At 48.0% G+C, this 13,725-nt stretch overlaps 1 protein-coding gene across 4 annotated transcripts in view; it reads right to left on the bottom strand.

The window, feature by feature from the left end:
- Positions 1-13,725, bottom strand: part of slit1a (slit homolog 1a (Drosophila)) — an 84,531-nt gene that overhangs the window by 10,083 nt on the left and 60,723 nt on the right. For 2 of the 4 annotated variants that reach the window (XM_026189268.2, XM_026189270.2), the window contains exons 11-22: positions 13,376-13,447; positions 13,217-13,288; positions 12,815-12,958; positions 11,700-11,863; positions 10,655-10,678; positions 7,597-7,741; positions 7,369-7,443; positions 7,124-7,267; positions 6,897-7,040; positions 2,910-3,076; positions 2,082-2,214; positions 482-550 (exon numbers count right to left, since the gene is read on the bottom strand). In XM_026189268.2, coding sequence (XP_026045053.1) covers positions 482-550; positions 2,082-2,214; positions 2,910-3,076; positions 6,897-7,040; positions 7,124-7,267; positions 7,369-7,443; positions 7,597-7,741; positions 10,655-10,678; positions 11,700-11,863; positions 12,815-12,958; positions 13,217-13,288; positions 13,376-13,447 — 1,353 coding nt within the window. The remainder of the gene's footprint in view (positions 1-481; positions 551-2,081; positions 2,215-2,909; positions 3,077-6,896; positions 7,041-7,123; positions 7,268-7,368; positions 7,444-7,596; positions 7,742-10,654; positions 10,679-11,699; positions 11,864-12,814; positions 12,959-13,216; positions 13,289-13,375; positions 13,448-13,725) is intronic. The other 2 variants (XM_026189269.2, XM_026189271.2) reach the window with 1 other exon arrangement.

Below are 13,725 nucleotides of genomic sequence, written 5' to 3'. Positions count from 1 at the left end.
GTAAGAACCGATAAAGACCCCCCCCCCCCCCCCCACACACACACACACACACCTTTTTATACTACACCAAAGTAATTAAGCAATAGATAATCAATTAAATGACAGTAAAGGTCTTTCTTTCTGTGAAAAAAGACATAAACTGGATATTTTCTGTGAATTAACAAGAACTTTCTGTTTTATAATTACACAACAGTCTAGGCAACGAGCTACCAGATCTTTTGCTGTAATTTTATAAAGCTGTTTCTTAGACTTTAGGCTCAAAGAATCATTCTTAAGCAACATTTCTTTGTGTTGTAGAAAAACTGACATACTTGAAATTGCACTTCATTTTATTGCATTAATATATCTCAGGGATTAAATGTGCAGGTAAACACAAAGGCTTAACATCAAAGTGAGCTGTATGTGGCCCACGGTGTAATATAAGTTTGACATCCTGGATATAGACCTTGTAATTGAAGATGTACACAGACAAAAAACTTACACCAGCTGTAGGTATTTGAAGGCAGACAGTTCCTTTGGAACAACACTGAACTGGTTTCCATCTAGATACCTGGACAGACAGACACAAATAGGTTTGTAATGAACCAGCAGGCGCTATCATTGAAAGATAGAACAGCTACAGCAGACTGAAAATATTTACCAGCACTGTTTCTTAATGTATTTTCAATCTAAGATTCAACTGATCCACTCATGGCTCTGGTAACCAGTTGGCTACCAGTTGGCTACCAGAATATTGGGATAGTGAAAAAATGAATAAAAGAGAAATCATTATCAGTAGCTGATGATTACTGTGCAATCCCTGTTTTACTCTTCTACACACTATTTAACTGCATCACAGCCTGCTCAAACAGGATTGTTAAAAAAAGTTAGAACTTCAGTCAGTCTACAAATGAAAACCAGAAAGCTTCTGGTGTCAGATTCTGCATATTCATGTATGGATATCTGCTTACAAGATTTTAAAACAATGTTGCTTGTCAAGACTAGAAGTCAAGCATAGCAAGCATTCCACAGTCATGCTGTTTAAGTACGGTAGTCCCATTTCACACAGATACTGGGCTAAGAATCACTTCTACTGTGAAAGAGTGACTAAGAAAAGAAGACAAATGTGTTACTCTCAGTGAATTTGCTTTTTTCTGATTTTCCAGTTTAACAACAATTCCTAAATGTGACCCAGCACTTTTAAAGTGATGTACAAACCCTTGTGTTTATGTGGGCTATGCAAGTGAGTGATGTATACAAGGCACACAACCACCCTCCTGATTACCAATACAAAGTCCTACTAGTGGTGTGTCACTTTGATAAATGGCTGATTTAGGGCCTGGTCCTTCTGAGCAGAGCTGCAGGCTCCTGCTATTGTTCTTGACTGTACACAGGGTGGGACGCACAAGGTGCGTGGGTGCGGGGAGGTGGGTAGTTAGGAGGCCTTTGGGTTCAGTGGTAATGATAGGTAATGACGGTGCTGAGGACACTTGGGATAATGATGGAGTAGCAAACTCTCCAGATGACAAGATGAAAGCCCAGAACAGAGGGGTACACCTGGTCACACCTGCTGGGACAATGACAGGCCTTAAGGCTCGCACAGCGTGTGTGTGTGTGTGTGTGTGTGTGTGTGCCTGAGTTGGTCTGAACCACTTTAAGCATTATTGGAAAGTTCCAGACCTATTCCATTTCCTCCCCTTTCCATTGAAAACTGCTCATTAAAATGTCCTGTTGCTCCCCTATGCTCCTGTGGACAGGCTTTTGGCCCTCACACAAATATTCACGCACACACACAAACACACACACTAATCCTTGGCTCTGAGTGTGAGAGTGACATCAGTGCTAGCCCTGAAGGCTGTGAGGAACATAGAAGAAGAATGTCTGAGAGAATAACTACAGGGTTTATTGACTCCTTTCCTATTCCCTAAGTGACGCGATGTGTTTTCTTTGCCCCTGCTGTTAACACTTATCTTTTTTAGAGGCTCATAAAGTCCACTTTACGTTTTTTTTAATGATCTTCCTTGCTTTTAAGGAAAGATGAGGTGAAAATAATACCTGATAAATATAAATGCAATTGGAGCAATTAATTCCAAAGAACTCACAGTTCTGTCACATTCCTGGGGATGCCTTTGGGCAGTGTGTGAAGGTGCTTGTTACTGCAGCGCACCACGGTCTCTAAGCATGTACATTCACTGGGACACTGGGGCCGAGGCACACAGCTTGTCTCCTCTTGGCCTGGGATAAAAGAAGAGAGATATGAGAGAGGAAGACAAAGAAAACATGACCATGAGGGCAGATGTAAATGGAAACAAGCCAAAAAAATAGCTGTTTTTTCTGACCAAAAAACCCCCAAACTTTAGATAGAGTAAAAATAGAAAGCAAACCGAAAGACAGCACAGCATCACAATAAATTAAACCTGACAAGGCATTGAGAAAATAAAGAAGGAAGAAGTAAAAGATGTGAAAAGCACAAAAACAAAAATTAAAGGACAGAAAGAGAAAGGAGACTCGCTAATGTAGTATTGACCAGCAAAGGCAAAGAATGGAAGCTGCCTAAAGCCTGAAGACAGGTCTAACAATCATTCAGGTGCAAACAGGGTGACTGATCAATAAGGCAAACAGCTCAATAGCTCCACTCAGCATTTCATTGATCAGCAGCTTAGGAACTGCTGAGTATCAATCTATTCAGTAAACAAAAGACTCACACAGCAGTGGCCATTATTTGAGATTATCTCAGAAACTTTAAACAGCTCGTCTTTATAACATACTATGGGTTAAAATCTTCATCAGTCACACCCAGGTTAGTTTCAAACACAGAGAAGGATTAACATATCCTATTTAAGATGCTTTTCTCTTTTCAAGGAGGGAAAAAACTCCACTTACACGGGAGCTGTGGTATAACGTGAAGTAAAGCACTCAAAGCTGCCTACCTTCCTCACAGCGGAAGTCAGGCAGAGCCACATCCTGGAGCGGGATCTCCTTCAGGAAGGCAGGACGCTGGCAGCGAGGGTTACCTGTTACAATCTTCCTGCTCCTCAGCCAATCACCTAGCCAGGCCAGCCGACAGTCACAGTTGAAGGAGTTGGCCAGTAAGTTACTGGGAGAGAGTGAGAATAAAACAGACTGTGAGTGTCAGGGTTCCTGGGTCGGTGACCTAGTGTTTTCAGTTCACACTCACTGTTTATCTACTGCCTGTTCCACTTCCTGTTTTATTGTGTTAGCCTTGGTCTGTGTGTATTATGTTCAATCCTCTTCCCATTATCATTAGTTCATTATGTTCAGCTGTGTACTCACCGGTCCCTCATTATCATCATTATCACCAGTCTGTGTATTTAAGCCCTCTGTTCTACCCATTCAGTGTCGGGTCATTGATGATGTTGTTTCTGTCGTGTGTTCCGTCCGTCCAGCCAGCCAAGTCCAGCCAAGTCCAGCCAAGTCCAGCCAAGTCCAGCCAAGTCCAGCCAAGTCCAGCCAGCCATCCATCCTATCATCTGTTGTCTACATATTCAATAAACCTCGTTCTGCACCACGAGTCCTGCATGTGGGTCATCCCTTCCTCGCCTCCGCACACGAGCCCTGACAGAATGACCCGACCCGTGCCAAGAAGACACGCTTTTGACCCAGCGGACTCGGACCTCTACGAGCGGCAGGAGGTAGCGCTCTCCTTGTGGGCTGAAAAACTCAAGGAGAGACAGCGGCTCTTCGCGGAGCGAGAGCACGTCTTCGAGGGCACTCGCTTGGCTCTGGGCGGGCCTCGGAGACGCCGCGTTCCCCCACCTGCTGCCTCACCTGCACCGGAGCATCTGCCGCGGAGAGTGGACGTTTCACGCCGCGCTTCGGCCGCTCCCTCTCTCGCCACTCCGCTCCACGCTCACACATCACCTGCCTCATTCACCGGACCTTCAACCTCGCCACGGCACAGCGGCTCCGTCTTCCACCTCGGCTCAACAGAGGCTCCCGTGCCAGAGGCTCGGACGTGTACCCCGCCCGCTTCCTCCTCCCGGAGAAATCGGCGCACACGCCGCCATAAAACGGACCACTTTCAGCCACTCCCGATGATGAGCTCCAGTGACTGTTTTTCGCACTCACCATCTGATTATTCACTCAAAACGCACAATAACCCCATCTCTGATTCGTGAGATGTTTCCCTCCTGGAAGATTCTGTGGACTGGGAAGATTTGTTCTGCTCTGCTCTCCCAAAGACTGTAAATAGTGGTGGCAGGAAAACCAGAACAATCCCCAATAAACCTGCTAACATCACACACCCAGTCATTATCTCCACTCCCGTCAGTCAGTCTACCCCCACACCAGTGCCAGCTCCCAGGAGGAGGGCAGCTGCGACCCAGTCTACTGCCACACCCGCTTCGGTTTCTCGAGTGGGGGTGACTGGTGTCCAGCCACCTCCCGTGCCTGTCCCAGCACCTAGGCTGAGGACGGCCAGGATCCAGCCTGACCCCCCCTAGAGACTCAGCTGAGGCTCTCCAGCCAGTGCCCTCACGCTCTGGAGGCACGGAAGAGCTAATCAGTCCACCACTTCATCCACCTCCTGACCCAGCCTTTCACGCACTAGCTTTATCCCTGGTTAGGCTGGCTGAAGTGTCCCCTGCTCAGCCTTACTAGCTCAGGCTGTAGCTTTATCTCCCTCATTAGCTCAGTCTGTAGCCCAGCCATTAGCCACACCAACCTCAGCTCCGTCGTCAGCCTCACCTGCTGTTCAGCTTCCAGCCCCGTCAGTTCACTCACCTGCTCTCCAGTCCGCTCCTGTCCAGTCACCCGTAGCTCAGTCTCCTGTCCAGTCACCCGTAGCTCAGTCTCCTGTCCAGTCACCCGTAGCTCAGTCTCCTGTCCACCCACCAGTAGTCCAGTCGCCTCCTGTCCACCCACCAGTAGTCCAGTCGCCTCCTGTCCACCCACCAGTAGTCCAGTCGCCTCCTGTCCACCCACCAGTAGTCCAGTCGCCCGTCCACCCACCAGTAGTCCAGTCGCCCGTCCACCCACCAGTAGTCCAGTCGCCCGTCCACCAACCTGTTCAGTACCCAGAGCCTGCTGTGAGCTACCCTGCTGCTCAGCCAGGGGTTTCCGCACCCGCTGGCCCGGCCGCTCCTCAGCCAGGGGTTTCCGCACCCGCTGGCCCTGTCCTGTGTGTGCCAGGGGCTCCAGTGCCCACTGGTTCTGAGACCGTTTTCGCTGGAGGGCCCGAGGAGCCCGTCCGGCAACCTTCCTCGTCAGCTGGGGGTTCAGGAGAACCGCACCAGCCTCATGCCTCGTCAGCTGGAGGGCCCGAGGAGCCCGTCCGGCAACCTTCCTCGTCAGCTGGGGGTTCAGGAGAACCGCACCAGCCTCATGCCTCGTCAGCTGGAGGGCCCGAGGAGCCCGTCCGGCAACCTTCCTCGTCAGCTGGGGGTTCAGGAGAACCGCACCAGCCTCATGCCTCGTCGGCTGGAGGGCCCGAGGAGCCCGTCCGGCAACCTTCCTCGTCAGCTGGGGGTTCAGGAGAACCGCACCAGCCTCATGCCTCGTCGGCTGGAGGGCCCGAGGAGCCCGTCCGGCAACCTTCCTCGTCAGCTGGGGGTTCAGGAGAACCGCACCAGCCTCATGCCTCGTCGGCTGGAGGGCCCGAGGAGCCCGTCCGGCAACCTTCTTCGTCAACTGGGGGTTCAGGGGAACCGCACCAGCCTCATGCCTCGCTGTCACCTAGCTCTGCTTCTGCCTCGCCTGGTCCGGCCTCAGACCCTGCTTCTGCCTCGCCTGGCCCGGCCTCGGAGCCTTCGTCCTCGCCTGGCCCGGCCTCGGAGCCTTCGTCCTCGCCTGGCCCGGCCTCGGAGCCTTCGTCCTCGCCTGGCCCGGCCTCGGAGCCTTCGTCCTCGCCTGGCCCGGCCTCGGAGCCTTCGTCCTCGTCTGGCCTGGCCTCGACTTTGGCTTTTATTTCGCCTGCTGCAGCTCCGGCCTGTGCTTCGCCTGATCCTGCCTCGTCTGGTCCTGTGCCCACCGGGCCATGGCCAGCACGCCTAAAACTGGAGAGCCGCCGTTGCCTTCCGCGCGGCCGGTCCCCGGACCGCCTTCGCCTGAGTGGCCGCCGTTGCCTTCCGCGCGGCCGGCCCCCGGACCGCCTTCGCCTGAGTGGCCGCCGTTGCCTTCCGCGCGGCCGGCCCCCGGACCGCCTTCGCCTGAGTGGCCGCCGTTGCCTTCCGCGCGGCCGGCCTCCGGACCGCCTTCGCCTGGGTGGCCTCCGGACCGCCTTCGCCTGACTGGCCGCCGTTGCCTTCCGCACGGTCGGTCCACCGGAACAGTCTCGCCTCGGGCCACGTGGCCGCCCACCCGAACTGTCTCTGTGTGGCCTCCGTCCCTCCGTCCTGGGCCCCCTCCGCCCGCCCTGTTCTGGTTCTTTTTCGTTTGGCCGTTGGGTGCCGGCCTTTGAAGGGGGGGGTCCTGTCAGGGTTCCTGGGTCGGTGACCCAGTGTTTTCAGTTCACACTCACTGTTTATCTACTGCCTGTTCCACTTCCTGTTTTATTGTGTTAGCCTTGGTCTGTGTGTATTATGTTCAATCCTCTTCCCATTATCATTAGTTCATTATGTTCAGCTGTGTACTCACCGGTCCCTCATTATCATCATTATCACCAGTCTGTGTATTTAAGCCCTCTGTTCTACCCATTCAGTGTCGGGTCATTGATGATGTTGTTTCTGTCGTGTGTTCTGTCCAGTCAGTCAGTTAACCAGCCAGTCTACCAGTCCGCTAAGTCCAGCCAGCCAGCCATCCATCCTATCATCTGTTGTCTACATATTCAATAAACCTCGTTCTGCACCACGAGTCCTGCATGTGGGTCATCCCTTCCTCGCCTCCGCACACGAGCCCTGACAGTGAGAGCAATAAAACCTAAAATTAAAGCTAGGCGTGTGAGTGTGGCAGGATCTTACAGAGTGGACAGAGTCTGGAGGGTGTCGAAGGCTCCGGGTGTGATTGTGGTCAGCTGGTTGTCATACAGAGACAACAGACGGACGTTGTGAAGCCCTGTGAAGCTGTCATTGTGGATACAGCTGATCTTGTTGTTTCTCAACATCCTGATGACAAAAGAAATACACATTAATAAAAAAAAACATCAGAAACTTTTCCAAATATGGACAAGTATGGGGTTGTGACTCACAACATTCGCAGTCCCTCAAGGCCACGGAACATCCCACTTCGAACCGAGTCCATCTGATTGGCTGTGAGGTGAAGCTCATTGACAGAGGACGCGCCTTCAAATGCCCCATCCTCAATCTCTGTGATCTTGTTGTTGCTGAGGTTACTGTGTGTTTGTGGGGGGAGAAAGAAAGCATGTCGGAGAATTAAAAGCAGCACTTACTCTTTAGAGAGTGACTGCTGAAAGGTAAGAGGATTTCTACTTACATTTTCTTCAGCTGGGAAAGGTTCTTAAAAGCTCCAGTTGCTTCTAGAGTTGTAATCTCATTGTTGTTAAGGCGGCTAGTGGGAATAAGATTGAAAGGTTTAATCATTCAGACGGAAAAATCCATTCAAATTCTCTTTAGATATTCACTGTGAGTTTTAAAATTTGATTCGTCTACAACTTCAGCACACAAAAGATTCTTCAAATACTTTTTTTTCTTGTTTGCTTACAGTTCGGTGGTGGATGCAGGTATGTGCTCTGGGATTTTGGTGAGCTTAAGGTTGGAGCAGTCCACAACATTCGACTCACAGCGGCACTTGGGAGGACAGACTGGATCACTGTTACATGCATTGTTCAGATGGCTGTCCTCTGTGCCTGAAAAGGAGAAAAAATAGACATTGTTACGGCACAACATATAACACGAGTCATTCTTCCAAACCAGCACAAGTGCCTTCAATCCCATGATGTTCGCAGTCACGCATGCGCCCCCTCAGCAGCTGTGTGTCAGCAGTTTGTCCTGTTGTGACCGAAGAGGAGACTTCCCTACTTTAGGGTACCTTAGGTGCCCTATAGAGCATCCTGCAACCCTCCTACCATTGATAGGAGAAGATGAATGGGTGAGTTACTTTAGAGAGAGGTGATGGAGCATTGGGGTGAAAAGAGAGAGGATTTGGACAGCCAGCTTGAAGCAGATCACCCAAGGGACAGAGAATGAAGGAAGAAAGGAGGATGAGAGAGGCACAGGAAATGACAGGTGGATTTGAAGGAAAGGAGAGAGAGGAAACAGATGCAAAAGGAGGAAAAGAAGAAAGACGAAAGAGAAATGAAAGGTGAGGGGCGGACGTGCAGAGAGACGCCTGTCCTGATAGAGCGAGAATGAGGCAGCGAGGGGAATGTGGGACGTTTTCCTGCACCTCCTCTGTCTATGAATAGATGTTACGTGCCAAAAAGTGTGCTTCAAGTTACATCATGGCTGCTCAATAATGAAAAAGCACTGGGAGCTACTTAGAACAGTGTGTGTTTGTCTGTGAGTGTCTATTGTGCCCCGGTGTGTGTGTGTATGTATGCATTTATATGTGCATTTAGAGCGTATGTGTGTATATGTTCCATTTAGAGGGAAAAAGCCGGAATTTGTTTTAGAGCTTTGTTTTGTGTCCCATTCCCCTTTTGCATGCTCACATCAGTGCACCATTCTGCCTGAGGTTTAGCGATGACGTCAGTGGAACCGCACGGGGCACCCAGACCACAGTCATGAGCAGGAAAACCTCAAACAACCAGGACGAAATCCTACAGTTGAATATCAAAAATCTGTCCAAACAAGACCTAATCCCAAAACCTCATTGCTGACTTTATTAGAATACCTTTGGACAGTGACAAAAAAAAATTCCCAGAAACCACTTCCTCTTGTTGCCTGTGCAAAAAACATTTTTTCTGGAGCTGTGTCACTTCTCAGTGGCTCAGCGGAGCGGAGGGTGCAGACAGACACGGTAATGCTGGTCATTAAGGAACTTTTCCCTCGCTAGGCCAGACACAGGAAAAGGCATTTCCTGCGATGGAGGAAGCAATGAAAATACAGCACAGAGCTTTGATCTCGAGGATGTAGAGGAGCCAGGGGAGATTTCGTGAGCCTGAGTCATCGTCATCGTCACAAGTGCGTGGTGGTGACACTTTTACTGTCAGCAGATTTACACGAAATCAGAGAAAATAGAGGGCAGAGGGATGAGGTTTTTCCCTCTCTGAGGTGCAAAGTGACTCATCGCTGGAGTTGCAGAAGTTCTCATAAATCTCTGCAACTCGGCCCCCATTATCAAAGTTACTGAATTCCCATGCTATCAGTGATTTGGACGTGTGTTTCCATTGTGGAAGCTTTAATTGTTATCAGTCAGGAGAGGGTTAAATTCTTATTAATCACGTTCCGCTTTGATCTTCTTTCTGCTTATATAGGACTCCCATTTGTTCTCTAAGCCAGTGCAAGCTTTATCTCAACTTAGCACACAAAGACACATTAATTTCCACACACGTACACACAGATATACAAGCGTAGACAATGAATCACCCAAGCATATGCAACCCCACTAAGGCACACGCACATACACACACGCAGACTTTGACACACATCACTGCTCCTCCCGGTTATTTTCTTGGAAGTGCTCTTGTTAAGAGGTCCGGAAACATCCGCCGATAGGAATCTCAGTCCTCTGGTGGGCTTTATTTTCTTTAGCTTTTACTGATAGAAAGGACACACTTTCTTTCCCCCTCTGTCTCGCTCCCTCTGCCTCCTTTTCTGTCCCTCTCTGTGACTGACTGTCTGTGCTAATGCCAAAGCAAAGACACATTTCCTTTGGACTATCTGCTGAGACTGTTAGGGAAACAAAGTTGAGAAGAAACAGATGCTCTCACACATATATATCACATTAAAATTCACACATAGGGGCAGTAACTCTTGGGCGCTATTAGGTATTCTCGTGTGCACTTTTATCTTAAGTATCTCAACAAACGGCATATTTTACTTGCCACTTTAAAATTGCCAAGGTTTATTTTTTTGGTTGTTATTTTTGAAACAGCGAAGGGAAAACTGTTGTCCAGACAATATCTTCTTAAGGAAAGGCCTTGCTTATTTCAGCAAGACAATGCCAAAGCAAATTTCGCACAACACTGCCTGCCCTGCTATCCAAATCTATCAACCAGTAAAACATTATGTGCTTTATGAATAATGACAAAGGAGGCCATAACCTGCAGAAATAGTAGATCGGGAAAGAGGAGGGAAACGTTTTGCTTTTAAACCGACAGCGATTGCCGTCTCCAACTGCCAAATGCTTACTGCCTATTTTCAAAAGAGGTGATGCAACACAGTTATAAGTGCTGACTTATTTTGATATTTCAGAGCATGTTGCTAAATCAAATTCAGATTTTTCATAAAAATTGACATTTCCCACACCAAACATTTGGCATTGTTTTCTGTTAATTACATAATTTTAATTGGCAAATCACTGATTCCTACAAGACTTCCACATGAGTTTGGCTAACCTGCATGTTCATATCTAGCATGATCATCTGAACGCTTGCTGTTCTTTCTGACTCAATTATAGCATTTTTAGAAATGATTGCAAATATACAAAAGTAATGCCTGGGCTGTAATAAACTGAATTTTTTTTCCTTTAATTTGTGGAGAACTTTGTTTAAATGAATAGTAAGCAATGGAAAAGTGATGCTGGTAGATGGCTGCAGGTGGAAAATTAGAGAAAAGAGAACGACAATGATAGGGGTGAAGGTTTACAAGCCACTCACCTGGGATGACGTACTGCTCTTTGGCTGTGATGGAGAAAAGAAAGAGGGACGGATGTCAGTGAGACCAGTCTGGTCTGCATAGCTTTGGCACTGCTATGCTTCATATCAGTCATATATAAAGTTTATATATGACGACACATGATTTAAGGTATATGACAATTAAACAGAGAAGCCTAGGACTATCTCTGTGTGGCAATATGGAGACACTAGTAACAATGTAAAAAGGTGGTAAATATTTGGCTGTTGCTAAGGAAGGGTGACATGAGGGGAAAGAAGGAGACGGTGAGAAAGAAGGAAAAAGTCAAAAAGGAAAAAAAAAAAAGAAAGTAAAAACAAAGAGAAAAAACACATGGACTCCCTTCTCTACCAGATCGAGTCAAACAAATGAGTCTATAAAGAAGTGTGAAACCTCAGCAGGTCAGAATGCCAGACAGCGTAGCAAAGTGTGTACACACAATGGTGGGCACACAGTGGAGGGAGTGGGAATGATGGAGTCTGGCTAGTGTCATGAAGAGGAGAGAGAGAATAAGGGGCCATGAAGGAAACATGAGCCCGGTGGGTAGTGAGCAATGAAGAGAGCAAGAGGAGACAGCGGCTGGTAGGGATGGGAGCCTATGACTGGCAAAGGGCAGGGGAATGGTGGGCACAGGCAGAAACTCTAAGCCCTAACACCAGCCTGGACTGGTGATCTCAGCTCACTGCGGTTTGAATGTGAAACCAGACTCACGATGTGGTATTATGCAGGGAAAGTGGAGAAAAAGCAAACAATCCCTCTCTCCTTGGCCCCAAGTTCATCTGGGCAGATATTGATTGAGTAGCAGCAGCACAGCAAATGATAGGCAAAGTAAAACCTTCTGCCGGGACTGATCGCTCATTGAATGCGCTATCATGGAGGGATAAAAGTCACTCTCAGCAGAGAGAAAGACAGAAGGTCAGCGAGGAGCAGCGTGAGACAAGTGGCATAAAAACAACAAAGCCTGTCTGAGAAATAGAGAAGACCAGCAGGGATGAATTTCAGCAGAGTGACACGGAGCCACCGGCCTACCAGAGCAGCGGAACTTCTTGCTCTTTATTTGCCCGATGCGTTTGTTTGCGAGCCGCCGTGGGCTGGCACAGCGGGCGCCGCTCGTCTCGATCGGGTTGGTGCGCAGGTAGTCGGCCAGCCACTTCAGATTACAGTCGCAAATAAATGGGTTCTGGGCCAGGTGACTGGAAAAAAGTTGAGAGGAAAAGACAGAAGAAGAAAGGGAATAAATACATGAAAACTGATGTTCATGTGTGGGCACAGACTCTCACCTGGAACCACAGAAACACATACCTGAGCAATAATTTAAGATTAAGACTTGAAAAACACATTTATTATCCAACCAGACCGTTTCTGTGTCATTTGTTCACTTTGGAAGACATATAATAGAACTAAATAGCGCTCTCTGAGTAGTGTTTTGTAGCGGGAAAAACAATCTATAGCTGATTTTGTTGTTAACTTCGAGCAGCATCCAGCTTACGTAGCCAGTCTGGGGATGCCAGAGACTGGTAGAAACGCTCATTGTGCACTTCCATCCTGTATTTTCAATGCAAGTGTAAAAACAAGCTTGAGACACTTTAATACAGTGCTGTTTTAAGTTTGTGTGTATGTGTGGTGAGACAAGCCATAGCACCATCATCATCACCACTATCAACCTCAACAGGTGTTTCTATGACAATGAGAAAACCTTATGCTGTATATTTTAGATGCCCGTCTGCTGTCTGTATTGATAGCAGTGTTTGTGTTGCCTTGTTGCTTAGGACAGAAAAAAGGAGACATTAATTTCAATGAATTGGTGTTGTCTCCGTAACAGTGGTGGAAAGACTGGGTGTGGTAGATGTGCTGCTTTTGATCTCTATCTAGCTGGAGAAGCTGTGTGTGTGTGTGTGTGTGTGTGTGTGTGTGTGTGTGTGTGTGTGTGTGTGTGTGTGTGTGTGTGTGTGTGTGTGTCTGGGTGTTTGTGACGATGATAGATTTACTCACCTCTCTACCTCGTGATTCCATTCCTGTGTTATTACACAGACTTGCAAGTAAACAACTCCTGTGTTGGCTCATGTTTTATGGTAACGGATCAGCATATGTCAGAGCGTGTACAGCAGCGTGTGTGTGTTTCAGTGTGTGTGTGTTTCACTCACAGGGTCTGTATTGCTCGTAGTGAAGTGAAGGTGCCCTTGGCGAGGGTTTGGATCTTGTTGTCATAGAGCGATAGCAGCGAGAGATTCTGCAGGTCCTGGAAGGCGTTGGCACGAACGCAGTGAATCTTATTGGCATTCAGCAACCTGAGAGAAGGGGGAAGAAAAGAAAAGTAGAAAAAAAGGAGGGAGGGAAGAAGGAAAAAGCAACTTGTCAGAATTTTTTTATGTATTCATTCATTATACATTCCATCTAGAAAACTATGCATAGGAACAAAGTTTATTTGAAGGTTATGACTTCTTTACTGAGTAGGAGTACAGGGTGCCTGGTATTGAATATATGCCCGCAGAGTGTCTTGTGTGTGTGTGTGTCTGTGTGTGTGTATGTCTTTGTAATCCACTTACAGAAGTTGTAATGCATAAAGGCCGTCAAACACCCCCTTAGGCAGGTCGGTGATCTTATTTCCATACAGCACTCTGCAAAATCACAACACAGACTCGCTTTAGTCAGAATATGACAGCCCACTGGCTCCTCATGCACAAGCTCAGCTCGGGGCTACTTACAAGGAGTTGAGGGACCGCAGCCCCTGGAAGGCATCAGGAGCTATCTCTGAGATCTGGTTGTTGCTCAGATCTCTGTGTTGGAGAAGAACACATTAAAATTAGTCAAGGAATTTGAGAATTTGGGAAAAAGGCCAGTTTCCTCTTTTTATGAAAAGCCTGACTCCTTTGAAGGTGGGGCGGATGCATGGCCCCTGCTTCTCGCTGGCATCAAATATAAGCAAACGTACTGCGAGCTGGATGAGGATGACTTCCAGCTTTCTCCCATATTTAATGGTGCGTCTCTTCAAGGGAGCCTTGGAGCCAATCAAAACATTTACTTTAATTATTAGTGGCAAACAACCATTCTTCTG

Source organism: Astatotilapia calliptera, chromosome 13 (genome assembly GCF_964374335.1).
Source record: "Astatotilapia calliptera chromosome 13, fAstCal68.1, whole genome shotgun sequence".
In the NCBI taxonomy this organism is placed as follows: domain Eukaryota; kingdom Metazoa; phylum Chordata; class Actinopteri; order Cichliformes; family Cichlidae; genus Astatotilapia; species Astatotilapia calliptera.
This window is presented reverse-complemented; position numbering and strand designations above follow the sequence as displayed.